Source organism: Nothobranchius furzeri, chromosome 5, assembly GCF_043380555.1.
Source record: "Nothobranchius furzeri strain GRZ-AD chromosome 5, NfurGRZ-RIMD1, whole genome shotgun sequence".
Taxonomy (NCBI): Eukaryota; Metazoa; Chordata; class Actinopteri; order Cyprinodontiformes; family Nothobranchiidae; genus Nothobranchius; species Nothobranchius furzeri.
This window is the reverse complement of record NC_091745.1, coordinates 64,777,495-64,804,057: the sequence shown is the minus strand read 5'-3', so window position 1 is coordinate 64,804,057 and position 26,563 is coordinate 64,777,495. Positions and strand designations below refer to the sequence as shown.

Sequence of the window (26,563 nt, the reverse complement as noted above, 5' to 3'; positions counted from 1 at the left end):
CAAACAGCGCCTCTTGCTGGAAACCAGAAGTGACGTCACTCAAAGAAAACGTTCCTGACTCTGCTCAGGAACAAATGGATTTGCAGCAGCTCGAAGCTCCAGATTCTGGATCGGAATATACATTTATCTGTAATACTGAAGGTTCACAGCCATACGGCAGCAAGGGTTTATGGGAACAGGCTAAACAGGGGTAATTAATTTAAATGGTGAAAGACGAGCTGCTGAAGCGTGGGAATTCAAAATGCACACAGACTTGGAAACACTAACTGGTATGAGCATTTTTTATTTAAATATATTTCAACAGAAACTTGTCCCCTGACGTATTACATTGAAACACGTTGTGATAAAAATAATTTTTATTCTCTAATTTACGAGTTTCTAAGGTAATTAGATCATATTTGTTGCTAATTTTCTGACTCTGAATCCACCGCTATGTTGGCTATGCAAGCTTGGCATTGGTCTAAAACAATCACGTGCGTGCCACTTTACTACTTATTCTCAAAAGAGAGTAGTCCCGCTTCAAACAGCGATCAGAAAAAGCGGGTCTACTTTAGGTAGGAAGAAAGTTTACTTTTGAAATCAGTACACGTGTACTTTTTAAATGAATCAAACGGCTAGTTGCCACAAGAGGTGGGAACGAGATCAAAAGAAAAGGACGACATTTAGCTCTGGAGTGTAACCACTTTGCTGCCATATTGGCTGGGTCCCTCACTCTCCAAAATGTAATTGGTGTCAGCGGTGAGTGAGCAGCTATGACTGTTTTTGTTCAGTCTACGGTTCCGACAACAGGCGTACTATTGAAAACAGATTATGAGGGATTACTATTGACTTCTAACCCAATAAATGTACTGGGGGCGACAGGTGACCCATCCAACATGGTGACCCGGAGTTACAGCAGCACCAATAGAAAGTTCCAGCCCATGTCACTTCTATGGTCTGATCTCTGTGCTTCTCATATTCATTTTTTTCTTTTTGGAAATCAATGAATATGATGTCCAGACAAACAGGAGTTTTCTCATTAACTCGTTCACTGCCAGCCGTTTCCTGATCAGTAAAGCCCTTCGCTGCCAGCGTTTTCACAGTTTCTTTAAAGAGTCACAGAAAGTTGCGCACTAGGATGATGTCAACACCAAAACTACCAAAACAAATATTAGACTCACCTCTTACATCAGGAAGAATCCGCGCGTTTTGAACGTTATCTGTTCTTTTATAATCCATAGTTGAATTGTAATCAGCAGAAGCTTTTCCGGTTCGCGCCACACTTTTTTCTACAGCAGCGGCCCAAAACGATCTCCTAACACATGGATTTTCTGGTTCCTGATCACGTGACGTGTGACGTACGCAGATGAAGATCGGCTTTAGAACTGGGATGTTTGCTCACACAGTGCGGTGGCTCGTTCAGACGCCCACACAGTAAAAAAAATGGCAGTGAATGAGTTAAATTTGAAGCACGTACATAGGTGGTAGTTTAACGTTATTGGTTGGTTCTGATCGGCGTTATGTTTCCTATTGCACGGAGCACTGTGGGGCAGGGGGCGTGCTTTGCAAAAAACAAAAATAAAGACGTATTGCTTAAATTATATCACAGTACATGAGACGGTCACTTTCACGGATTTCTGAAAAATCATAAATACTTTTTGAAAGGGAAAAACTCCAGAAAGATACTTTAAGGGTTAAAGTAACATGTAATGCATGCTATTATTTACACAGTTTACTCTCTTTTGATTGTCAGTGCATGATTTATTTTAATCACAATCAGTTAATGAAGTATTTAATCTTATTGGCAGACATGTAGTCAGATTTTCTACAGATTTCAGGCTCTTTGTTGTTCAGAGGTGGGAAAGAGGATGTTTACATGATGTTTTAATCTGTTTTTAATCACAAATGTTATTAAAACAAAAATCAGATGCATCTTATTAGCTTGTTGGTGGTTCATTTACTTGTCAGGAAATGAACGGAGAAGCGTAGAGCCAAATAGAGTCAACTTGTGTGGCCCCGTGGTCACAGGGAGGTTCTGTGTTGAGGAAGGTCAGAGGTCAGTGGATTAAGCAATGCTGGTGTCTTCAGAATTTCCACCCACATTACTCACTTTTCTACAGTAATTTGCTTTTAGCACAGACGTATCACATTGATGTTTAAAGACTAAAGAGATGTAATTTTTGTTGGTTTTATCTTTTAAATCTGCCCGTGTTGCAACTTTCTCCATGTTTCCTTTCTAATAACACAAATTAGCCTATTTTAATTTTTAAGGGAAGTCAGGGCTTATTAGACCAATGTTTTTGAGCTGTTGTGTGTTCTTGCAGGGTGTCATGGATCCAAAACATTGTGGTTGTTGTTGCCAAAGAAAACATGGACATGATGATGGACATCATCCAGCGATTCCAGCACAAGAAGGTTCAAGTTATTCCAGGCGGCTCGACTCGCCACAGGTCAATATGCAACGGAGTCATGGCTCTCGGCGAGGAGGAGAGGTCGGCGGATGACAAACCAAAGGTGGTCATCGTACATGATGCGGTGCGCCCATTTGTGGAGGAGGACTTTCTGCACAAAATAGCAGTGGCTGCCAAAGAGCAAGGGGTCAGTACGGCAACAAAACTATTTGGAGAGCATATTGAATGAGTTTAGGGAATGTCATTTTGGTTTACTACCTTGGACAACCAATGGCCAAACTTGTCTTTGCTAAAGATTCTTCATTAAAAACACATTTTACTGCACCGAGTACACATGGTTCCGTTTCTTAAAGAGAAATGGTCGGGTAGATGAGGGCTTGGAAAAGAGTGATTAATGGTGTTGCATTGAACTTATAAAAAATCAATGAAAAACAGTGCAGAGCAAAAATAGACTGCTGTTTCTAAGTTCCTTAAAGATTGTAATTCATATTTTTTACTTATGCATTTTGACTTTTATTTCCTTACGGACAATAAAAACTTAAAAACATATATTTTGCTATTGTATATAATGTTTTAATTGATCTCAGTTACAGCCTGTGAGAAATGTAGGAAAATTGGTCTGGGGCAACTTTTTGACTTTAAAGGAATATTCCACCCCTAAGTGAAAATTAGTTTGTTGCCATATTCCTCAGATTTAGATTGGAAGGAAGAAGCATTTTGTAACCAGTTTGTGAATTATATACTACAACGGCTTGCCGTACTTCCTGCTCCTGTGTGTGGAGACCATCGACACACACACACATATATATATATATATATATATATATATATATATATATATATATACACATATATATATGGTGGAGAAACAGACTTGTAACTGTAATGTGACTCGTATCTGCAGCGGCTCTGATCCATAGCGCTGCAGAATGAACAGGATGGTGGGGACTTTTCATCCGCTTGTAGAGTTTAGTCTTACCATCATCATATATTTTTCTGTGCGCCACTTGATCGTGAGACTCCTGCCCGTTACCTTTAGCATTAGCCAATCTGCCTGTAGCTGCACTTTTGATCCCAAACTTTGGACAAGTTCTGCCTATGCTGGTTTCTTTATTTTCCTCCACTGCATCCAGATGACCACACTGTGCGCCAGTCAAAAGCATTTTTCTTACACGTAACTTACTTTTGTTCAATATAGTTCTGGGGAAAATATTAATTCAAAGATGTTGCAGCAGTGCTACGTTTAAAAAGAGACCGTTTTTTTCGTCGCACTGTACAGCCCTGCTCTGATATGGAAGAGCCTGGGGGGAAATCAGGACGTCACTAGCACCAACCATAGATATGTACCAACTAGCGAGAAAAGCAAATTTTGATCTTCTTTTTTCTGCAGCAGTTTTAGCACTTTCCTGTGCACCGCTGCTGATACAGCGCCCCTATAGTGGCACAACGCTGCAACTGCAGTTAAAATAACATCCATATAGCTGGGGGCAGAATGAAATCAGGCTGGGGCGGCACAAAATTAGCTGGAGGCGACCACCATGCCAATTTGAATGCAGGAAAAACCCTGAGTAACATAAAGGTGCCACATTACAACAAAGCATCGTTGTAAGCTGCCGCTGTAAGACACAAGGACACAGCGGCTCCAGTAGACATCTACTTCGTCACGTGTTCTGCCATTTTTAGTGGAATTTACTATTAGGGATGTCCTGATCAGGTTTTTTGCCCTCAAATTCGAGTCTGAGTCATTTGATTTTGAGAATCTACCAATACCGAGTCCCGATCCGATACTTTCGATACATTAAAAAATAAAGAAAGAAAAGGAAGAAACAGTTCCACAATGTTCCTTATTTTTTATTTACATTACCTTTTTATTTTAATTTGTAACCACAGATAACATCTGTGAGGTAGCTTGAACAATCAAGTAATAAATAACATAAAGTCTTCACTTTTGGACTTAATGCAAATATAAAAAGTCTAATATAAAAACAGATAGCACTTCAACTTAAAATACCTGGCAGGGGTCTATTTTGCCTCGGCCCCCAAAATGCTTAGATACGTCCCTGGGCATGGGACGGAGTTTTGAAGATGATCTGAATTGTATCAACTATATAAATACTACATGCTGATAAATGATTGCTTTATACAGGTACAAACGTGTAGTGGAATCAATCTACCTACAGTTTATTTTTTTAAGAACTTTGTTTTGTTTTCTTGGTTTTTAGTTTCCTATCTTCCTGTCCTGTCTGTTGCTGATCTTCCTGCATCTCCCAGTCCTCCAGAAAAACTCCTGCCTGCTTCCTTCTTTTTCACCTCACAAGTAACTTTTTAACTAGCTGATCAAATTGATCTATTGACCGCAAAAAAAAAAAAAGCGGAGTGTGCTCTGCGCTGCCCGGCTGTGCCAGTGACGAGCGCTGCAGCGGGGGCAGCGTGAGCGCGTCCACACGCCATGCTCAAATACAGACAGAAATTACCAGAGAGAAAATGAACGGACACGAATGACTGTGTGTTAATTATATATTTTTTGGTGACGCCACTTAGAAACGTAGAAAATGTTACTGTGGCCGTGTGCAGAATGCAGCTGGAGTTCATGAATAATCAACGGTCTGCCTGCCGCTCTGCATCTCTGCTCAAAAGAATCCCCGCTATGCTGAGTCCATATAAAATAGGTAGAAACTGGATCTTTTTTGTGCTCCTTCTGGGTGTGTAAGTGAAGGGCATCAGGGGAGCCTGACAACCTTTAAGGAGAACCAAGTTGCTCCCCTGTAATTTGAACCCAGTATCCGAGTCCGGATCGGGCCTTGGATTGGGAAGTAAAGCCCGAGTCCCGATCAGTCTGAAACCACGTGATCGGGGCCGATTTCCGATCATGGGATTGGATCGGGACATCCCTACTTACTGCTGCTCCAGATATAAGCTTAGTAGCCACACATTTGTGTTTAAAGCAATGGGTGCCTCTTTAAATTGAATGATTGAAATGCTAGCTGTTACCATTTAATTAAATTGTTTATGCTAAGCTAAAGCAAGCGGAATACCGCCAGATTAGATGAATGGTTGGGCTGTTTCCTACTTAATTTCACTTAGGGGTGGTATACCCCTTGAATTCTGTAATGATTACAAGATTAATAGTTTTTGAACGTTTACAACAGGAGATTTTACTCAGTTTCAATTCAGTTTCCATCTATAGTGCCAATTAAGAAAAAATATCCCTGGACAATGTACAGAAACGCAAACAAGCCCTATTTATATCAAATTACATGCAATCCAATTACAATTATTTTAGTATTCATGTCTTTTATTAGGAAATTTCTCTGTACCCGTAGCAAAGGTTAGAGAATCATCTGTGATGGCAAAAATAATACAGATAGACTTTTGAAAATCACACTTTGCCTTTAAAATAACCTTTTCTTTTCATGGCTGTTTGTGGATCTACCAAGATGATGTGGAAACATCATCCTTTTTAGATTAGAGTTGCAGTTGTGGATAGAACAAAGGGAAATGTACCGTAGTTTGCAGATATCTCAGACCAAACAAATTTTCTAGTGATAATTAAACATCCTTTGAAGGATTCACTCTTCCTGCCTTGAGGTTCTGATTTGGAATTTCATAAGTTGTTCAAACCCTAAAATCTGACCGAAACAAATGGCCTTCAGATGATTCACTGCAAGCATTTTGCTTATTAGTCTCATGACTGTTCTGTGTTCAAGGCTCTATAAGTGCCACAGTGTGAAAAAAAATTGGTTCTTGTGAAGGCAGGAAATATTTATTTCCACGCGACAAGCAACGCAGAGCATAATCATAATCCCTTACAAATGAGAGAAATAACCTTGAAAGCCGCTCTGTCCTCATGCCTGGAAAGTGTAGCGTAGCTAAACAAAGTCTTGACTGGAGCCCATACTTCATCTTTTCCTTAGCCTTTAGCTGAAAACCAGAGAAAGTCAATTAGAGAACAGAATTTAAACAAATCCACCATGCCTAACCATGACGAAGTCAAATAATCCACCTGGTATGAAAACAAGTGTTGAACAGCGGGAGTTGTTTGTGTGCCGTGTGTTTTTTTAATTTTTACACCAGGTAGAGTAAACTTAGTACAACATTTTTCACAATAGGAAACTTTTTTTGTGCCTCAATATAACATAAGAAACTTTGGGTTCAAAATGTACCAAGGGCCCTGATAAATGACCACCTACAACCTACAATAGTGGTTTGCCCCACCCACTTGGCAAGGGCATGTATATTAAATGACCAAGGTGCTAATTGGCCGGTTTATCCTGATGGCTTTTGGTGTGTTTGATTTGTCCTTGGAACTCTGAAATCCCGACTTCCAAGTAGGAAAATTCAAATGATAACGCCCCCCAAATTCGGACCTCCCAGTCGAACACTCGGAAGAATTTCAGAACTCCAACCTCGACATCCAAAATGGCAACTCCCCATCCCAACAGTAATGTTTGGGTGAAATGTGTTTATTTTACAAAACACACTTATAAGAGTGTGTTTAAAACCAATGCTGCATGTAGTGCTTCCAACTCTAAGCTGAACACACTAAAATTTTTGTTTGCATGTTGAATGTAGAGCTTAAAATTATATTATTAAGAGGAATTTACAAACAATATCTACTTGGGAGGTGTGCGTCGCCATATTGGAATCCTGACTTCAGCTACAGTAACCAGAACGCGGTTAACTTAGTTGTGGCTCCATTCTCAGTTCCGACTTCCGAGGTCAGTCGAACGCACCATTCATGACACAGCCTGAAACTAGAAACTTTGGACATTTGTGTACAGTATCTGGAAAACTCGATAGGAAAGCTATGGATTTATCTGGCATTCATTCAAAGACTGAATATTCCCAGTTCATCTTGGAGCGTTACGTGTGTGCTCCAACATTCTTCTCTGTTTACCTCTTGTCCAGCAAGGACAATAGTAGTTTGGGCTAATGCTAGCAGTGGCTAGGGCTAGAGTCATCAGTATCTTGAGCTAGCAGTAGCTTGAGCTAGTGTAAGCTGTAGCTTAGACTAGCTTTACCAGTACAAGTGGGTTGGGACATGCAAATTTAAAGGTGCTGAACACCATTTTTAAAAATCTTATTTCCGATTATAATCGGTCACACAGAGTTTTTATGCAGGCTGAACGTGAAAATAGTCTCCTACACCTATCTCCTGCATTAGCTTCTGATAGAAAATAGACGATGAAACGCTAGGATTTGAACTCTAGGATGGACTCTCCCATCTTGACGCACGACGGGGAAGGCTGTTATTGGGTTAGCATGCAGGAAACCGCAGAGAATGTCTCGGCTGGTTGAAGCTAGCCATTAGCATTAGCAACACCACCACACAGCAGAACTCTTCCAGGCTTGTGTTATTTGTGGAGATAAAACATCAATAGTGCAAGTCAGTGGTAGAGTTGGTTTGATGTTATCCAATCAAAGGCGAGATGTCCTAATGTCAGGAAATAAGATTCCAAAACCTGCCGTATGAAGCTCAGCTGTGATGTGGCTCACTTTTAGTTCCTGGTAATGATGCACCTGTGCTTTTCTGCCCCAGAGTACGATTTACAAGGCATTCATTACTTCTGAGATCACTGCAAATGAATTGATTAAATGAGAGTTCAACACCTTTAAGTGTGTGTGTTTCTAAACTGGCTACAGCTCTTGTGACATGTTAAACCAGCTTTTCTCAGAACAAGTCATTTCTCTGCAGCCATTACACCATTACTAATTTAAATCAGAAAGTAAGTCGGAGAAGGCACAGACCTTTTGGTACATTTGACACCCCATGCTGCGTTTATTCAACAACAACAACAAGGAGAAAGTTGTCTTAAAACAGCAAATAAAAAATTTCAAACCAAAGAAAGCAATCTAGTTTGATGACTGCGCTTTATTTTTTCTCTTAAAAACAAGATGAATCCATCTTTAGAGAATGACAGTTCGGGTGGTGGTTTCATTCTTTTGGCACAGGACAGCAAACATTAACAGCATGTTAAAGACAAGGATTCATAGATGAAACTCCAGCTGAGAGTGCTAGGAGCTAACCCAAACACTGCTTCTTTTTAACTTTCTAGTTTTCATTATCCTGCCAGGATCCACCTTCCAAACATAAAGCTGGTCTCCAGTTAAATAAGCAGCTAATTACATTTGATTTTTCCATCATGTGTAACACACAGGACTTTGTGCTTGGTTTGTTTTTATCCTGTTGGAAAGCACACTCCCACCTGTAAAAGGATTTGCAGATACCAGTGTTTAATTTCCCACTTTTACAGAAGAGTGTATACGTTTTTGAAGATAATGTCACTAAATCCTAAAAACTTTTTGTTTTCTTCATCCAGGCAGCTGGAGCCACTCGACCACTCGTTTCCACCGTAATAGCCACAACATCCGAGGGCTACCTGGACCATTCTTTGGAGCGTGCCAAGTACAGGGCCAGCGAGATGCCTCAGGGTTTTACATATGATGTCATCTATCAGGCCTATCAGAGGGTAGGAACCGTGGTCTTTACCTTACCGTTACCTTATGGTGGTGCACAGGTGAGACATATTACTTTGTGCAATTATCTGTCAGAGATAGCAGGATGTTTAAAAGATCTTGTCAATGTGTGAAAATAAAATGTGATGCTATAAAATAATGTGAAAACAATTTAAGTCACTCTTTCAGTTTTTATTTTTATTTGTTGAAAGCGTAGGTTTACTTTGTCAAGATCTTTGGATAATGACAGAAAGAATGAGATCAGAGATACAAGTGGACAAAATGAGTTTCCTCCTAAGGGTGTCTGGGCTCTCCCTTAGAGATACGGTGAGAAGCTCATTTGGTCAGGATGCCTCCTGGACACCTCCCTGGTGAGGTGTTCTGGGCACGTCCAACTGGAAGGAGACCTATAAGGAAGAATCAGGACACGATGGAGGGACTACGTCTCCCAGCTGGCAAGGAAACGCCTTGGAACTCCCCAAGGTTCATGAGAAACCTGTAACACTTGTTCTTTTCGGTCGCTCCGAGTTTAACATGCAGGCTGAACGTAAACATGTTCTGCAATCCTTATTGCTTGCATTAGCTACAGTAAGAAAATAGATGAATAAATCAGTGATTGGCATTAAAATATAATATTGGAAAATATTGGTATCTGTTTTCAGTCTCTTAATGACCCAACTTTTAGATACCATACACAAATTATATATCGAACTCTTCAGCTACATCTCCTCTTTCTCAAAATGTCAAAATATAACAGATCTGAGGTAAAGTTTGTGAGATGTTTTCATTAATTTGGCTCAACTACTGAAGTAGAAATTCGCCCTGTGTAGTGAAAGTACGATGCTTAGCTAGACAGCTAATAAACAAGTCTTTATTAATGTTTTATAACCTTAGCTGCAGTTGACGACAAAATAAATATGGTACTTTTCCTATTACTACCTTAAATTGAAGTAGTTCTCAATTTGCACAGAACATGTTTAAAGTGTAAGCATGGATGATAAGAGATATGTGATGCTAGTGACCTAAAATGTTTTAGTTTTTCTTTTATACAACAGGGAACCCAGCGTATATCGTATCGGAAATTAAGTCCTACAATATCGGTGTAACTGATATCTGTAAAAAAGACAACATTGAGTATCCCTACTGGAAACCTTCAACCCCGCAGGTATGCAGGGTGATCTGATCACTATAAATGTCACTCAGATCTCTAGAAACACTGACACTGATCCTCTAAAATCACATGGCAATAATGACAAAAGGTTTAAAGATCCTTGGACGCTGCAAGAGATCTTTACACTCCATCATTGTTGGAATTATGTGCCAGAACCTGCAGGTTTTTACGCTGAAGAGCTCATGGTGTGAGTGTTATTGCCCTTTTTCTCTTTCCTTCTACCCTCTGCAGCATCTGGGAAAGACTTGACATGTTCATTTATTCAGCCTCTGTCACAGACGAGGCTGTGGAACAGAAATGAATAAAAGCTCATTTGGAAAAATGATAAATACTGGAATAAATTTTATTCTTAGCCAGACTCAGATTAATTCTCTCAGCACTGGACTGCAGTTGAACATTTCCTACCTGCAAAATGGAAAGAATTTATCTGCTGATCCACTTTAGAAGTGTCTGGATCTTTTCTCTGAAAGCAGCAGGATTTTTAAACTGAACCCGAAATCCAAGATTCAGAAGTTGATGGTGATTATTTTTGTTGAGATGTATTCATTTTTCTGTTTCAGCTAATGTCCTCCCGTCTTTGATGCAGCAGCCCTGTTGCTGAGAGCCCAGTTATAGCTTCTTTTCATTTGTGGCACGTATGGATCTTCTGGTTGAGAAGTGTTTTTCAAAATGTGAGCTCATTCCTGTGTCGAGGCTGGTCATGTTGCAAGGAGCCTCATTAGGAAGGTCGTCTGAGAGTGTGCCCCCCCCAACACACACACACACCTTTGAAAAGAGTCAAAAGTGTAAGGTATCTTTCAGGGTAAGACTTTAGGATATAGTCATGAAAAATCTCTGAGAGCTTCACGTTTGTAGCTTGACATCTATTGAGGGAAGATGAACTAAAGGCTGAAAAGACAAAGGAGGAGACACTTTATCTGGACTCCAGAGAGGTCTTTTGTATTTGGAGAGAAAGCTAAAGGTTAGATTACCTCAAAACCACGAGCACATTTCTTGAGCCACAACTGTTTCAGTCTTCAAACTGTGCCGGCTGTAAACGGAGAAAACGTACGATGACTGGATCAGCAAAGTATTTGGCAGCTACCTACTGTGAAAGTTGTCCCACTTAAAAAGATGAGAGATGTTAGTCATTTTCATCATAGGAACACTTCAACAGTGGGAGAGATTGTAAAACAAATCCAGTAAATCACATTGTATGGTTTTTAAAGAGAAAGAGAACGTTTCCTGTAGGTCATCACCAGGTTTGACCCACCCTTCCATGCAGATACATTGCCCCATTTGTTTTTTCTTAACACAGATCAGTTGTCTTGTTCCAATTTGCTGCTGAGGACAGGAGCATCCATCTACCTTCCAGTTGTCCAAATGAGTTGCATTTTCACAGTTTTTCACCAAAAGACCTTTCTGAGAACGGTTCTTCTACTCGTGTGTTCCCTCTACAGTGCACTGAGTCAGACTTGGAGTTTGGGACTGAGTGTCTCCATTTGGCTCTGCAGTACTGTGGCACCAACGCAAAGCTTATTGAAGGTCCGCCCACGCTGTGGAAGGTGAGTTTTCCAGGATCCTGCGTTGGGTCAGGGATTGTACATTCAGGGACACGTTAAAGGTTGAATATGTAACTGCTTAATAAAAAGCTATAGTTAAAAAAAATCATACCTCCATGGGGCGTTTAGAGATGTGCAGAATGAAGGGACAGTATTTCCTTGAAAGTATTTAGTTTTGAATTAAACATCACTAGGGTTGGGCCACATCTGGGGTCATGGGGAAGCTGATTCCATATATGAGCAGCATAGTAACTAAATGCATTTTAACCTTGTTTGGCTCTGACCGTGGTTCTACCAGCTGATTGTTTCCATGGGATCTCAGAGCCCTATTGGGTGCATATACAGGAAGGAGATCGGACATGTATTATTAATTAAAACATAATCAAATACTAATTTTCACGGCATGGCACTGGGTTTATGTTTACATCTACCAGTCAATAGAGGGCTCCATTGCGGGTTGCCAAATACAGCCAGCGGTCCACTCGGCACAGCGAGGCTGGCACTGTGGAAAATGGCGGATTCAGCAAGTCAAGCAGCTGCTTCTGATCCCCAAAAATGTTCTAACATTAAATATTGTTGAGAAGTAAATTTATTAGTAGAAATGAGTCCTTACCCTGTATGATTCTTTACTGGGCATGGCGCTAGCTGGTCACTTCCTGTATCAACAGTGAACCTGACATCTCGGTGGCAGGAAACCTTGTTCTATTGTTGCAACTAAAACCTCCAGACACTAGATGTCGCAATGGTGTTTGTGTTCCATAGTCAACCTTTAAGTGACATTTAGGCTGATAAGGCTGATTGCCTTTCAGTTGTTTGAAAAAAATAAAATAAGTAAAGGTTGCTGGCAAAAAGTACAATAATGACCATGATTCAGAAAGTAATTTGATCATCCGTTTTACACCATCTTTGTTTACAGCTTTGATGAGCTTCTGTAGATTAAGTGAACGTCAAAAAAAAGATTCTAAATTTGATAAAGTTTGGAGCTTTAGGGATTAAAGTAAAGCAACTTGCCTTATTGATGGTGTTTAACTGCTGACGAATACAAAGTAAATAATTCAGTCAAGTTTTAAATAAAATCCTATATTTTTGGGTATGAATCAAAAATAACGTTGTTATAAACGTGCAAACGTTAAAGTACATTAATTGTTCATAACAGCGTTCTTCCTTTCACCTTTTTATTCTGTCCGCTGCGGCGTCCGTGGACGAGTGCTGTGACTGTTATAATAGACCAGGGTCACTTCCGTGACACTGGCCAACAAAGAGACATCTTTCATTACCTACAACAATGCCCACTCACCAAACTAGTTTTTATTATTTTTTAAAAGTTTTCAGAAAAAAAATATTAAGATGGGCAAACAATGTCCAGTTGAAAAAAATGTATGTATTTTATTTTTAAAGCAAAACTTTTTTGATTCAAACAAAAAAATATTTGATTTAAATATTTGAAATTCCCCCCTAATTTCACATCTCTAACACATTTATTTGTAAACGGTTAGTGTGTGGTTATTATGACTCTTTTGAATATCTTTCCTTCGAAGTTAAAGGTACACCCAAGTTACTTGCACTTGTTATCCACAGACCACCAGGACCCTCTCAAACTTTCCTAAACGACTTTGCCAAGCTCCTTTCTGTTCACACTATAGGTTATGCACACCTTATCATTGGCAGGGATTTTAGTATTTATGTTGACAATGCTACCAACAGATCTTCAGAACAATTCCTTGATTTGCTTGAGTTATTTGACCTTAAACTAAATGTTCGTGCTCCAAAACACAAGCAGGGCCACACGATTGACTTAATCTTAGCTAGAGACATTGATGTGTCTAACATTGTTGTCATAAGTGTGGGCCTATCTGATCACTTCAGTGTTCTCTCAGAGATATCAATCTCACCTGCTACACTTCAATCTATAGTTGTTTGCAAAAAAAGGTACATAGGTGATTGCACTGCTTCAGCTTTTGTGGAACAGATGAACATGTCAACACGTACAACATCCAGCTGCGTTGATTCACTTTTAGCCAGCTTCAATTCCAAAGCCCTTGAAGTCCTTGACAACATTGCACCTGAAAAACTCAAAATTATCTCTGGTAAACAGAAAGCTCCATGGAGGTTCTCTAGATCTGTTACTTACCAAAAACGAGAATGTAGAAAAGCAGAGCGCCGATTCAGGAAAACTAACCTACCAGATGCGGAGATAAAAAAGGCAAAAATAAGCCTTTTTCTCAAGTCATCAGTGACAACATTAACAATTCCCGTGTCCTGTTTGCTACTGTCGAGAGGCTAACTAATCTCCCAGCACAGTTAGCCCCTGATTTCATATCAGACTAAGTGTGATGAGTTTGCATCCTTTTTCGCTGACAAAATCACAAACATTAGATTAGCCATTCATTCCTCTAAGTCAACTAACACAGCCAAACCATGGACACGCCCACACAGCAACAACCTGGCTACTATGCCAGCTTTCAGCCTGATTAGTATTAAAACACTTGAGGACATAGTAAAGACCTTGAATTCATCTACCTGCTGTCTGGACGGCCTGCCAACAAACTTCTTTAAAAATGTTTTTAGCTGCCTGAAAGCTGACATACTGGAAATTGTTAACTGCTCTTTAATGTCAGGAATTTTTCCTAAATCACTGAAAACTGCCGCTGTTAAACCCCTTCTAAAGAAGAGGAATCTAGATCCCTCAGTAATGAGCAACTACCGACTGATCTCTAATCTCCCTTTAATCTCTCTCTGATTGGGAAAAAGCAGTAATGATCCAAATAAACAACTTTCTGGAATCAAATGACATTATGGATGGTTTTCAGTCAGGCTTTAGACAGCACCACAGTACTGAGACTGCACTGATCAAGGTATTAAATAACATTTGTCTAAACACTGACCTGGTTAAAGCATCTGTCCTGATGATGCTCGACCTCAGTGCAGCTTTTGATACAGTGGACCACTACATACTCCTTGACAGACTTACAAATTGGGTGGGACTATCTGGTACAGTCCTTGCCTGGTTCCAATCATAGCTGGAAGACAGGGGCTTTGTTGTCTCTATTGGGGATCACAAATCAAAGCTGATCACCATGACGTATGGGGTCCCCCAAGGCTCAATTCTGGGACCGCTACTCTTTAATCTCTATATGCTCCCCGTGGGTCAGATCATACTTAAAACAACATTGCCTATCACAGCTATGCCGATGACACGCAGATCTACCTAGCCCTATCACCTAGAGACTATCGTCTGCTGGACTCACTCTGTCAGTGCCTAGAGCAAGTAAACGACTGGATGCAGTCAAACTTCCTTCAGTTAAACAAAGACAAGACTGAAGTTATTATCTTTGGCATAAGAAGTTTAGGATGGATGTTATTGATTTGCTGAACTCCAAGGAAATAAAGACAAAGACCCAGGTTAGAGATCTTGGTGTTATTATTGACTCCGACCTGAGCTTCTCTGGACATATTAAGGCTAAAACTAAATCAGCGTTTTATCAACTTCATCAAATAGCAAGAGTCAGAGGTCTCATGTCCAGACCAGAGTCAAAGAAAATCATTCATGCTTTTATTTCTAGTCGGCTGGACTACTGCAATGGTCTCCTAACTGGTCTTCCCAAAAAAGCTGTGAAGCAACTGCAGCTTGTTCAGAATGCTGCTGCCAGAGTCTTTACAAGAACTAAGAGAATGGAGCACATCACTTCTGTTCTTAGATCTCTACACTGGTTACCAGTAAACTACATAATACATTTCTAAATGCTCTTACTAGTTTATAAATCACTCAATGGCATGGGGCCAAAGTACATGTCAGATCTCCTTCCTGCATATACACCCAATAGGGCTCTGAGATCCCTTGAAAACAATCAGCTAGTAGACCTTGGGTCAGAACCAAACAGGGTGAAGATGCATTTAGCTACTATGCTGCTCATATATGGAATAAGACACCATGTTTTCTTCTATGGAAGCCCATGAGGACAAAATGCATTTACTGAATTGTAACAAACGGTTACAAAACTTTCACCATTCATAAACTTCTTCACATTTACCTCTACGCTCGTTCCCATTGATAAAGGAAGTCTGATATGTTTGTCATTTTGCTGGAGGTTGAACAATCTTACGCAGAACGTGTTCCCAGGGATTTTTGACCCTAATGGCTTGCTTGCAACAATTTACATACGTACCGCCCCCTAGCGCCAGGGAAAAAACACACCGTCACTTTAAGGCAAATAAAAGCTTTTGTTGAATGTATTTTTGCTTGCTTTTTTCCCAAAACTGAATCCGACTTTGATTTTCCTTGTTAAAAAATGATTTTGTTCATAAGGAAAGAAGCAAAACAAACTCCGTAACTTCCTTGCAGAATTCAGTGCAATAAGAATATTAATAGCTGAGCAAACTGTAGGCTGTTTAACCTGAGAATCTTAAAAAGCTTCAGATTTCCTGGAAAAACGTCTGGAACTTTATTACATTTTATAGACAATTGAACAGAGACGAGCATAATGCATTACTAAGCTTAGCCCTAAAAATCTGTGTTCAATTATTATTCTGGATCACCAGAATTTTGTTGATCATATCTAATGTGAACGTCAGAGATCCATCCCAGAGATGTTTTTCTAACACATAAAACTGAAATAATGCGCTGAAGTATTTTGTCCCTCAGGTGACCTATAAACGAGATCTGGCTGCTGCAGAGTCTATTATTAAAGGTGAGTTACCGTCCTCGTAAATGTGTCTTTACACAGCCTGTCATATTGTACACAGATCTTTTTTAGTATGTAGCCATGTATGAATGGCTGTTTACAGCCGGGCTCCTCAGACAGGTTAAATGGTCACAACTGAGCAGAACGAGGGTGTTTTGTCTGTTTTTGTGTGGTCTGGAGTTAGACTTGAATGGGTGACATTGAACTAAAATAGTCTGTCACTGTGTTCTGAGGAAGACATTCTTTCTCACACTGTTGAGCCTGATATGAACAGGGTGGGTGCAGGCTGCCAGTAAAGTCAGAGGAGAGCAAGTCAGGACACGGGGAAACCAGCAGAAATAAACATAGTCCTACGTTTCACCCCCCAGCACCTGGACCAACAAGTGCCTGTGTGGTGGTGACACAAGGTCCACAGTTATGAATCCCAGAGTCGCTGAAATCAGTGAATTTATTGTGTGATTTGTTTATTTTATTTTTTTTAGAAAAGTTTTGGAAGGAAGTTCTCACGTGTGTCAGTTAGAGTGCCCACATTTGTCAACTCTGCATGAACACATCCCTGGCATGTATGTGTGTGTGTGTGTGTGTGTGTTTAGGGATGCACAGATATGAAATTTTAGGCTGATACTGATATTAATACCACTGTTATGGTCGATAACCGATATTTACCAATACGATACCGATATAGATACACACTGAAATTTATGCTTAAGATTTTATATAGATAGAAAATTATGCAAGCTGAATTATTTTAATTTCATACACAATTGTGTTTATATATACACGTTATACACACACCACACATTTACACTTTTGAGATGATTACCATCACTGTCACAATTACACATCATCATCACCCCCCTCACCCTCTGAAACAGATACCCAAACGGAAACAAGATGGAAACCTTATTGGCCCAGTTTAGGTTATCAGACCGATTTGTTAATAAATGACCAACATCAGCCGATACTAATACCAAACACTGTGCATCCCTAGTGTTTTTGTTTATCCTGAGTAAAGTTGTGTTTGTTCATTACTCAGAAGGAAACTCGAGACAGACGGCTTCTTAGGAGGTTTTAACCCTCCCACTGTCCTAATGGGTGACCCGGCGAGGAAAGTTGACCATTGAGCAGGATTGATGGTTTATCCCTTTAGGTCCATGTGGCAGGGGTGAGGTAGTGCTCACTCCTCACCACTGCCACATGGACCTCAAGGGATAAACCATCAACCCTGCTCAATGGTCAACTTTCCTCGCGGGGTCACACCCATTAGGACAGTGGAAGGGTTAAAGGGATACCTTTCAAATTTTTCATAAATGACCCTTTACAAGGTTAATGAAAGGCCATCCAACCACTATCGCCCCCTGTGGCCAGAATACCGCATTTGCAACTTTGCAGTTGCTGGTCCGATCCATTGGCGCTGCAGTCTGCTTCCAGCATGTTTCCTTTATGTTTTAGATCATGAACACAGCTGGTTGGTTTGATTTAGTGATGAACCACTCCTGTAGACACTAATGAAGGCTGGGAGACGTTTCAGCTGTTAGATTAAAGTATTAAAAAGACAAAATCACAGCGAAGAGATAGGTTTTACTTTCATTTCTAAAAACGGACACTTGGGGGTGCCAAAGCAAGCCAAAACTGCCTAGTTCCCCTTTAAATTATTTTTGCACTCGTCTTTGAAGAGCTGATATCATCTAACTCTGTTCTCATTTGCAAACCTTTATTTTTGTAAAATCTGTGTGTTTTAATTTAACCAATCACATGTTTCTTTTCTTTCAGAGATGTTGTCACAGTCAACTTGCCTTCTCACAGGAGAGTCCACGCCTGGTGTCAGATCAGCTGATGTCTTCCAGAAAGCCTTTGGAGCTCTGGATATGGTGTGTGCAGCAGTAGTGCAGAACCATACCTCTGTATTCTTCTGTGGGAGCCACACGGGTGGCCTGTTAGTGGGTGTTTCTGTATGCAGCCAGACGAACTCTAACGGAGTCTGTCTACTCTCCTGTTTTGCTTTTCTGCTCCATTCTTAACCTCCACCTCTCCCTCCCCCGTCTCAGCAGAGGGCAAATAACAGTCAAATATCCAAAGCTGTCGCAATTTTCTTTATTAATTGAGCGTTCAGTGATGAAGTCTAACCTCCTCAATGACATCTTCCTTTGACCTTAGTTCAGTTCTTAAACTTTGCGAGTTCCCACTTTTCTCTGTAGCTCATATACTTCCCTTTAACCCGTAATCATTCATTTTGGCATGTCGAAAACGTGTGTCGCCTTCAGCCCGTTTTACAAGCGTCCTCTGTCTAATTTTCATAAATGGGACTAAATTTGGACCTTTAGAAGCAGCTGAAGTTCCCAGAACCTGCTGCCCTAAGACCAGACTTGGTGCTTATCTCACATGCCTTTGAGTTCAAGCTGACAAACAGCGTACAAATGGTGTTTAGTGGCAGTTTAAACTTCACACAAGGTTTAACATACTAGGTGTTAGTGTCTTCCTGTATGGAGACGTGTCTCCTGGCTCGTCCTGATCTTGGTGGATCTTCTCTGTGTGTAACTACTGTCACTGGAGGAAGCAGCAGAGCCCTTCATGTTTGAATGTTCTGCAGCGATCGAAACGGTTCATCGTTGTTTGAACCCGCTCCAAGTCCTTCATCATGTTGTTTCATTATGAGTGGATTTAACTTTCTGGCACTGGACGGGACCTCGGAGACAGATTGGGGCCTGCGTCAGCCTCTTTGGAGCTTTTCCCACCTGTTCTCAGGTGGCCAGTTGGGCCGTGTTTCCCGGGGTGCTTGTTCAGAACCAGAACCAGATATGTCCTTTTTACTATGTTTGTGGGGAAGGAAGAATAATGGAGCAGATGAAATGTAAGTGGAAGAAGCAGAGGATGAGAAATAACTTTTGTCCCTGTGCCATTTCATGAAACTAATATGAGGATAAACTGTGTGTGTGTGTGTATGTGTGTGTGTGTGTGTGTGTGTGTGTGTCTCAGAGAAAAGATTTTGATGTTTTTTAATGATTTTAAAACCAAACTATTCCTCAGACCTATATTTCTATTGAAGCTATTTTTGATTATGTCATTTACTGGAGACAAGACAAGTTTATTTCTTGAGTTTTCTATTAGTAAAATATGGTGTTTTGCTTTAAAATAAACCATCAGTACTGATAAAAATAGATTAAATGGGGAATTCAGTCATTTTATCAGAATACCTTGTTTCTGGTTCAGTTCTGATAGTGATATAGAAAATGTGGACAATCTCCACTCCATCACCCGTAGGTTTTTGAAGAGCTCAGTTGAAGCCCAGTGGGTAGCTCCACCGCCATCTTGGCTGCTTCACGTGCCTCATCACTCCCTGGAAATACAAAAATGGAGCTGACAGCGGGGCTGTGGGGGTGGGGGCAGATGATTGACGCTCATTAAACTCTGAGCTCATTTTTAACATGGGAGTCAACGGGAGCTTGCTTTTTTATGGATCAAACCTCAAGTGGAGGAGCTGGGAACTGCAATCTTTGTAACTTCCACGTTGGCTTCACTTTTGGCAGCCGAAGATTGCCACTTGGTTAAACCCTCAAAATCATGAAGCAGTCTTCTGGAACTTTTGCTGTAATTCATTTTATGGAGATGTGTTTAATGTCAATATACAGGGTGGACCATTTATATGGATACACCTCAATAAAATGGGAATTGTTGGTGATATTAACGCCCTGTTTGTGGCACATTAGTATATGTGAGGGGGAAAACTTTTCAAGATGGTTGATGACCATGGTGGCCATTTTGAAGTTGGCCATCTTGGATCCAACTTTTGTTTTTTCAATAGGAAGAGGGTCACGTGGCACATCAAATTTATTGGATATTTCACAAGAAAAACAATAGTGTACTTGGTTTGAACGTAACTCCTCCCGTGTTAACCTCTTCAACATTTCAATGGCTGTGAACAAAGAGAAACTTTTAAATAACTCTCGAAAGAATAAAGTTACATTCAAACCAAGCACACCATTATTTTTCTGGTGAAATTCCCAATATGTTTGATGTGTCACATGACCCTCTTCCCATTGATAAAACAAAAGTTGGATCCAAGATGACCTACTTCAAAATGGCCACCATGGTCACCACCCATCTTGTGTAAAGATGAGTTAATCAGACAGAGTCTGTCAAAAGGCTTTAAAATTCACATTCTAACTCCTATGCTGGGCGAGAGGTAGGGGACACCCTGGACAGGTCCCCAGTTTATCACAACAACCGTCAGTCAGTCACACACTGACACTTAGGGACAATTTAGAGTCTCTAGTCAACGTGACTTGCAGGATTTCAGTCTGTGGGAGGAAATCAGAGTATCCAGAGATAAAACCCACTCATCTTTGGGGAGAACATGCTAACTCCTAGCATTAAGACTGCAGCTGGGATTTGAACTGGCAACCTTGCTGCCCCAACATACGATCATCAGATTATGATCATAAATAAAAACTTGAATAACTAAGATTTTTTTTTTCTCAACACATTCACAATCATTTAACCTGGTTACTAACCGCAGTGTTGAGTTCAGATTATTTATTTAAATTGGTTTTTGTTTTTCTTGCTGGGATTTTGTGGTCGGCCTGGTTTAAAAAGCACCTTCTTTAATTTACTTAACTAATTAATCTCCCTTAACATTGGGCAGGTGATTTTTCAAGATCATTTGACCCCTCAACAAAAAAAAATGTATAAACATTTCACAATATCCAACCACTTTGTATTATTTTAATAAGGTGAAAAAGACTTCATCACAGTTTCAAACTGCATCTGGATGTTTATTTAATGCTGGAATGGGTTTTTCACCACCGGACACTAATTAGTGAAAAGACGAAGATCATTTTTAACAGTAGACGAGGGGCACGATCTGGTTTCCATAACTCACTGGAATGACCCAAATCCAAAAGTGGAGGGTTTTCAGGCTGAAAAGTGTTAGTTCTTGGCTGGATCTCATCATTTCCCTCAATAAGCAGAGTAAAGAAGTTTGGCCTTCACTTTTCTTGTGCCAGTTCAGAAGCATGAAGGATCATTTATGAGTAGTCGGTGGAAATCAGTCGTTGGATTTCTGTTAAATGCCAGGGTTGATTTATTATTTTTTTAACTGCATTTTCTTTAATCATAAAATGATTAATTACAGGAAAGCAGGTGATTAAAGAAATGATTAAAAAGTGACAGAAACCAGAAGGCTCCAGACCTTTAAGCACCCTGACCTCTGAGGTGTTAGAACCTGGAACTGGAATCTGTCTTATTAAAAAAAAACTGTCCTGGAAGTTTAAAGTATCTCTTTGTACAGAAGCTGGACGTCATCCCAGATCTGATGGGAGACAACGCCAGGTACCTGCTCAAAGCTTGGAACTTCATCCAGGTTTCTGTAAGTTTCCGCTTTAAGCACATCTGTCAAAGTCAAGTGAAAACGTATCCATGTAAAAACTCACTGTGAGTTCTGAGACGGGTTGATCTTATCAGAATTTTTTTATGTTGTTCTGTCTCCAGTTCCATTCTTCCTGCCTGTCTGAGGTGGAAGACATACTTGTGGCTTTGGATGCAACAAATCAAGCTCTTCTCCACCCCCCCATCGTCATTTGGGTGAGTTTTACAGCCTTGTTAAAAGACAAATGGCTGCCTTAAACCACTTTTTTGACTATTGAATAATCACCAATTATTTTAGCTGTTAGTCAACTAATTGAATAATGCTTAAATTGTAGCTTACGGTTTTGATCAAAATGAGTCTGAATGTTTGCTTGTGCGTGTTCTTGTCTTGGTAACAGTGTTGTTCAATGAAGACCTAACTAGGTCACTTTTCCTTTATGTCTAGTTTTTATTTGCTACATTTCTAGAATGCTTCAGCTCATATCGAGGCAGACAGGAAGTCAAACACAAAAAGCAGTGTCAAACATCTAGAAATTTTCTAAATTAAAGTTGCATTCAGATAGTTGCTTTACTAGTAAAGAGAAACAACATAATTTCTCTCCATAGCCTCGGTTAACAATGTAAAAAATAAACCAGAGACCTTTTTGGATACATGCTGCCATCTTTCTCCTCGTTTGTTATCGTGTGAACTGCCGAAATTATGCATGACATTGCAATTCTCCCTTGAGTTCATGACCTCATGGGACCAGTTTCATGGAAAGCTTTCATTGTCTTTCCACATCGGAAACGCTCCCAGTGGGAAGGGAGCTTGCAGGTAAAGCGTTACATGTCACTTACACATCTAGTGGAAAGGCTGGGTAATGTTTTTTAATCAAATAAAACAATAACATTTGTAACGTTACAGCAAACCCATGACATATGTCGTAGGGTAATGAAATAGCAACTTCTTCTGTAAATGTTACAAATATTAATACAAGTCTCACTGGTGATGTTAATGTTAGCAGCTAGCAAACAAATGAACTTCACTCTACATTGTCGGCCACAACGTGCTTCCTTTTAAGATGCTCGTGCATCATCGCCATAAAGAAAGGCAGGTTCTCCCTTGCACAAGCTTCTCTTAAACTTTTATAAAATGGACATCGTTGACTGATTCGGTCCAGCATACAATTGCAATAGTCAATCCAAGGCAGAACAAAAGCACATATCGAAATCCCAGAGTTCTGTCGTGAAAGCATAGGCTTTATTAAAGAGAGGCATCAGAGCTGGAAGAAACAAGACCTAAGCACTGCATTTGCCTGGGTGTCCAGTGTTAAGGTGAAATCCAACTTAACACCAAATCAGTGATCACTGACTACATTTACATGCAGCCAATATCCGGGTTATGATCGGGTTAAGGTCGGTATTCGGGTTTCTGAGTTGATCAGAATAACCTGTTTACAAGCATAAATAGAAAGAGTTACCCCTAACTTGCATTACCCAATTTAAATGCGGACGTTGGGGTAGCGTCAGGACGTATGGACTACGTCCAGATGCAATATGCATCATTTCCGGTTCTTCTTGTTCCGGTATCCATGAAAACAACAACATGTTTCCCAGTTCGGAAGAGATAGCGACCACGTTTGTTTGCGCTTTAGTTTCCTCGTCACTCCAAAAGTGTGGTGCTGTGCCGCGACTCGCCATGTTGCTCCCAACTTGTTTTTTACTTCCGGTGTTCTGGCGCATACAAGACGTCTCGCTACTCAAAAGACCAAGATTCCTTGCGAACAGAGCATGCGCAGAACACACGCTTTGATGGGGATATCCCGATATGCGTTTACATGACCAAGCATTCAGGTTAGAAAAGGGTTACCCCAGGTGTAGTAACCGGGTTTTTAAAAACCCGGTTATGAGCATATCTGGGTTTTTGGCGGTGTTTACATGGACCTGCAGAACCGGGTTATTGTGAATATTCGGGTTTTAAAAAGGTTACTGGCTGCATGTAAACACACTCAGTGTCTTTTCAAATGGGGCCAATGGTTAGAGGTCTACACCATGCAGCTGCCGGTCATTCCTGGAAGGAAACTATGACCTCAGTTTTATTCTAACTAAGGATCTTAGTTGTCAAACTTTCAATCAAAGTCTGAAGCATACTCAATGACCCCTGCTTTACTAGCAAGTAAATGTGGCAATCGTCAACCTATAAATGAAAACTAATGCTGTGCCTTCGAAAGAGCATTCCCAGGGGAAGCAAATGGAAAAAAAGCTGAGGCTCCAGAACAGAACCCTGAGGAACTCCCCATTTTAGCGGAGCATCCTCCTCACTCATTGACACATGCTGAAAGGTCTGTCTGAAAGGTAGGACCTCATCCACTTCAGAGCAGCTTGAGATAGCCCTACCCACTGCTCCACGCAGCATGTGTGTGTGAAGAGCTCAAAGGATTATGAAGCAGCTGAAGTTACAGCGGCAGTTTTGTTGCAGAGGTCACCACTGGCCACTAGGGTGTGCTGCAATCAAGCCTCGAGGGAAAAAGGTGTATTCACGGACGTGCCTGAAGTCACGTACATGTGACGACCCCTCACTGTACATATGCTGCTTGTCATTTGGATTACTGCTGCTCAACCATCACACTGCTGTCTATCCATGCTACTGCTGTCTATCCATGCTACTGTTCGACTTGTATCTGTAAGTCTTCACCTGCTTGTTAAGCCAATGTAATGGTTACATTGTCAGTATGCACGCTAAGCCGCGCTGCAGTTATTTACCTATTTTATCGCATTGCTTAGCTTTGGTCTTCAGCCCATGCTGCTGCTTCACGCTGCCGTTAGCTTCTGCTCACTGAGCTTTGTATGTCGCTGCAGGGCTCCTTCATCCTTGTCAATAAAACCATTTGACATCGAGGAGTGTATTTCTTCATGTGATAAACACAAAGCTTCAAAAATAAAATATGATGTTGATTATTGCATTTGTTATTGACAGTTTTGGTAGTCAGGAATAACCAACTAATCTTGGCTAAAACAAACCTATAATTAACAATAACAATCCCTACGTGACCATCTGACCATGACCATGTGTTTTCTGATTGGCTGTGCTGGCCTTTGTCTCAATAGGTGCATTTAAAGAGAACTGATGAAAAGTCCATGGCGTTGGCTGAGTCTGCTACAATTATGAACCTGGCCTCCACCGCCAAGCTTCGAAACATCCTCCTCTATGGTATCGAGGTTCATGGGTCTGAGGTAAAAGCTTTGTCTGTTCGGCCTTGTTTTCTTTTGTTTCGTTTCATTAGGAGAGCTCAGACTTCCTGAGGAATGCACATTCAAAAGAGGCCAAACAAAACAAAAAGGGAAATGTCTTTTAAGTGCGGTTCCAATGTCTTGTCAGGTTTTGCTGCAGGCAAGGTAACTGTCTTTTATCACCCATCTCAACGTGCTGAGGTGTGGAGAGTCTTTTATGTACAACTGGGAAAAGATGCGTGCCCGGCAGTGTGATTAAAAGAACAGGATATTTTCTGTTTTACCCCCACTTTCAGAAGATGCATAAGCAGAATTGTTTGAACTGAATGCCAGAGGGATTAAAAGGATGGAGAGGTGCTTTAGCTGTTAAGCTTCATGTAGCCCAAGCAAAGTGCATATAAGTCGACCCACTACAACTAAACTGGGTGTCATGGGAACTGCTGTCCGAGGGCAGCCAAAATGGTGGATGTAGTCAACTTACAGCTCAGTAGTTACAGGATTACATCAAGTTAAAGTATTCATCTTGCAGAGTGAGACATGTCAGGACTGAAGCTACCAAAGCTATCAAATTAGATGGGGTTCTTTCTAACCAGATGTCTACATCAAACCCAAGATAAATGTTGAATATTCATGGAGTTCCTGGCCTTTACGTGTAACCCATCATGATTTATGTTCATGGCTGACTGCACCAATGTGACAAATGAGGTTTTTTTGGCAGCTGCATCACTTCACAAACCAGTGCTAAAAGCCTCAGCACCTCAGGCGAGGGGATGTTTGAGCAGGTTGGGTTTATTCAGATGCAAGCACACACACGCACGCACGCACGCACGCACGCACACACACACACACACACACACACACACACACACACACACACACACACACACTAAGAGAGTTAAATGATAAGCTGAATGAATCCAGGATCTCATTGTGGTCATTGAGAGTGTGAGCTGCCTCATCAGCATCTTCCATCCGAGTTTGGTTCTGTTATCAGACGTTAAGACATCTCGGTTTTCCTCAAAATTATGAAGGCTGTTAATTTGTCATCCCGCTCCACTCCTCTGAGAGAACAGAGGAAAATGTGATGGCAGTGGACAGAGATAATGTGTTCACCGTGATTAAATACTCAGTCCTGTGAGATAGTGGAAGAGCGGAACACAACCTCCTATAAATCACAGTTAACATTCTGCTCTAATGAGCATAATAATCCCTCACAGATGTTTTTGTTCCTTCTTATTGAGATGCTCACCAAAACATTGTCCTCCAGCCTGTATAAATATTTCTTAGAATGCTTGTTTTATTTTGGAGGCTTTAAAACATATTTTAAAACAATCTGTCAGGGGTTACGAAAGCAAACATCGTTACAGCTTTAATTGCTTTAATTGGTGAAGCAAAGAACACGATAAGATCCATGATAAGATCTGTGCCATGCATAGTTTAAACCCCCCCAACCCCCCAAAAACTTTTATTTAGTTTCATGAGCACCAACATGTGTTTGCCACATGACAACACAGTCTGGATTAAATTTTCTGTTCTTCTGAAGGAAAGGTCAAGTTGTCCTGTCAAAGTGTCGGCAGATCTTTGTTAAGGTAGCCAGAGCAGACAACAAACGCAGTCAGGGTGCTGGCCAGAGATTTGTGCAAATATCTTTGCTGTTCAATCTGGAAGTTCAGTTTTCTTTGTTAAACATCATTTTTCGTGGTGCCGCGTGCGTTCGGAACAGCCAAAATCATCGTTGTTTGCGTTATG

At 40.6% G+C, this 26,563-nt stretch overlaps 1 protein-coding gene across 4 annotated transcripts in view; it reads left to right on the top strand.

Moving 5' to 3' along the window:
• Positions 1-26,563, top strand: part of crppa (CDP-L-ribitol pyrophosphorylase A) — a 61,171-nt gene that overhangs the window by 3,236 nt on the left and 31,372 nt on the right. For 2 of the 4 annotated variants that reach the window (XR_011520527.1, XM_015949826.3), the window contains exons 2-9: positions 2,304-2,577; positions 8,711-8,860; positions 11,457-11,561; positions 16,201-16,246; positions 18,014-18,111; positions 21,528-21,605; positions 21,728-21,820; positions 24,692-24,817. Coding sequence is in view for 2 of the 4 variants with exons in the window: in XM_015949826.3 (XP_015805312.3) it covers positions 2,304-2,577; positions 8,711-8,860; positions 11,457-11,561; positions 16,201-16,246; positions 18,014-18,111; positions 21,528-21,605; positions 21,728-21,820; positions 24,692-24,817 (970 nt within the window). In the remaining 2 variants the exon portion in view is untranslated. Of the gene's footprint in view, positions 1-2,303; positions 2,578-8,710; positions 8,861-11,456; positions 11,562-16,200; positions 16,247-18,013; positions 18,112-21,527; positions 21,606-21,727; positions 24,267-24,691; positions 24,819-26,563 lie in introns of those variants that run through there. The other 2 variants (XR_011520528.1, XM_054740885.2) reach the window with 2 other exon arrangements.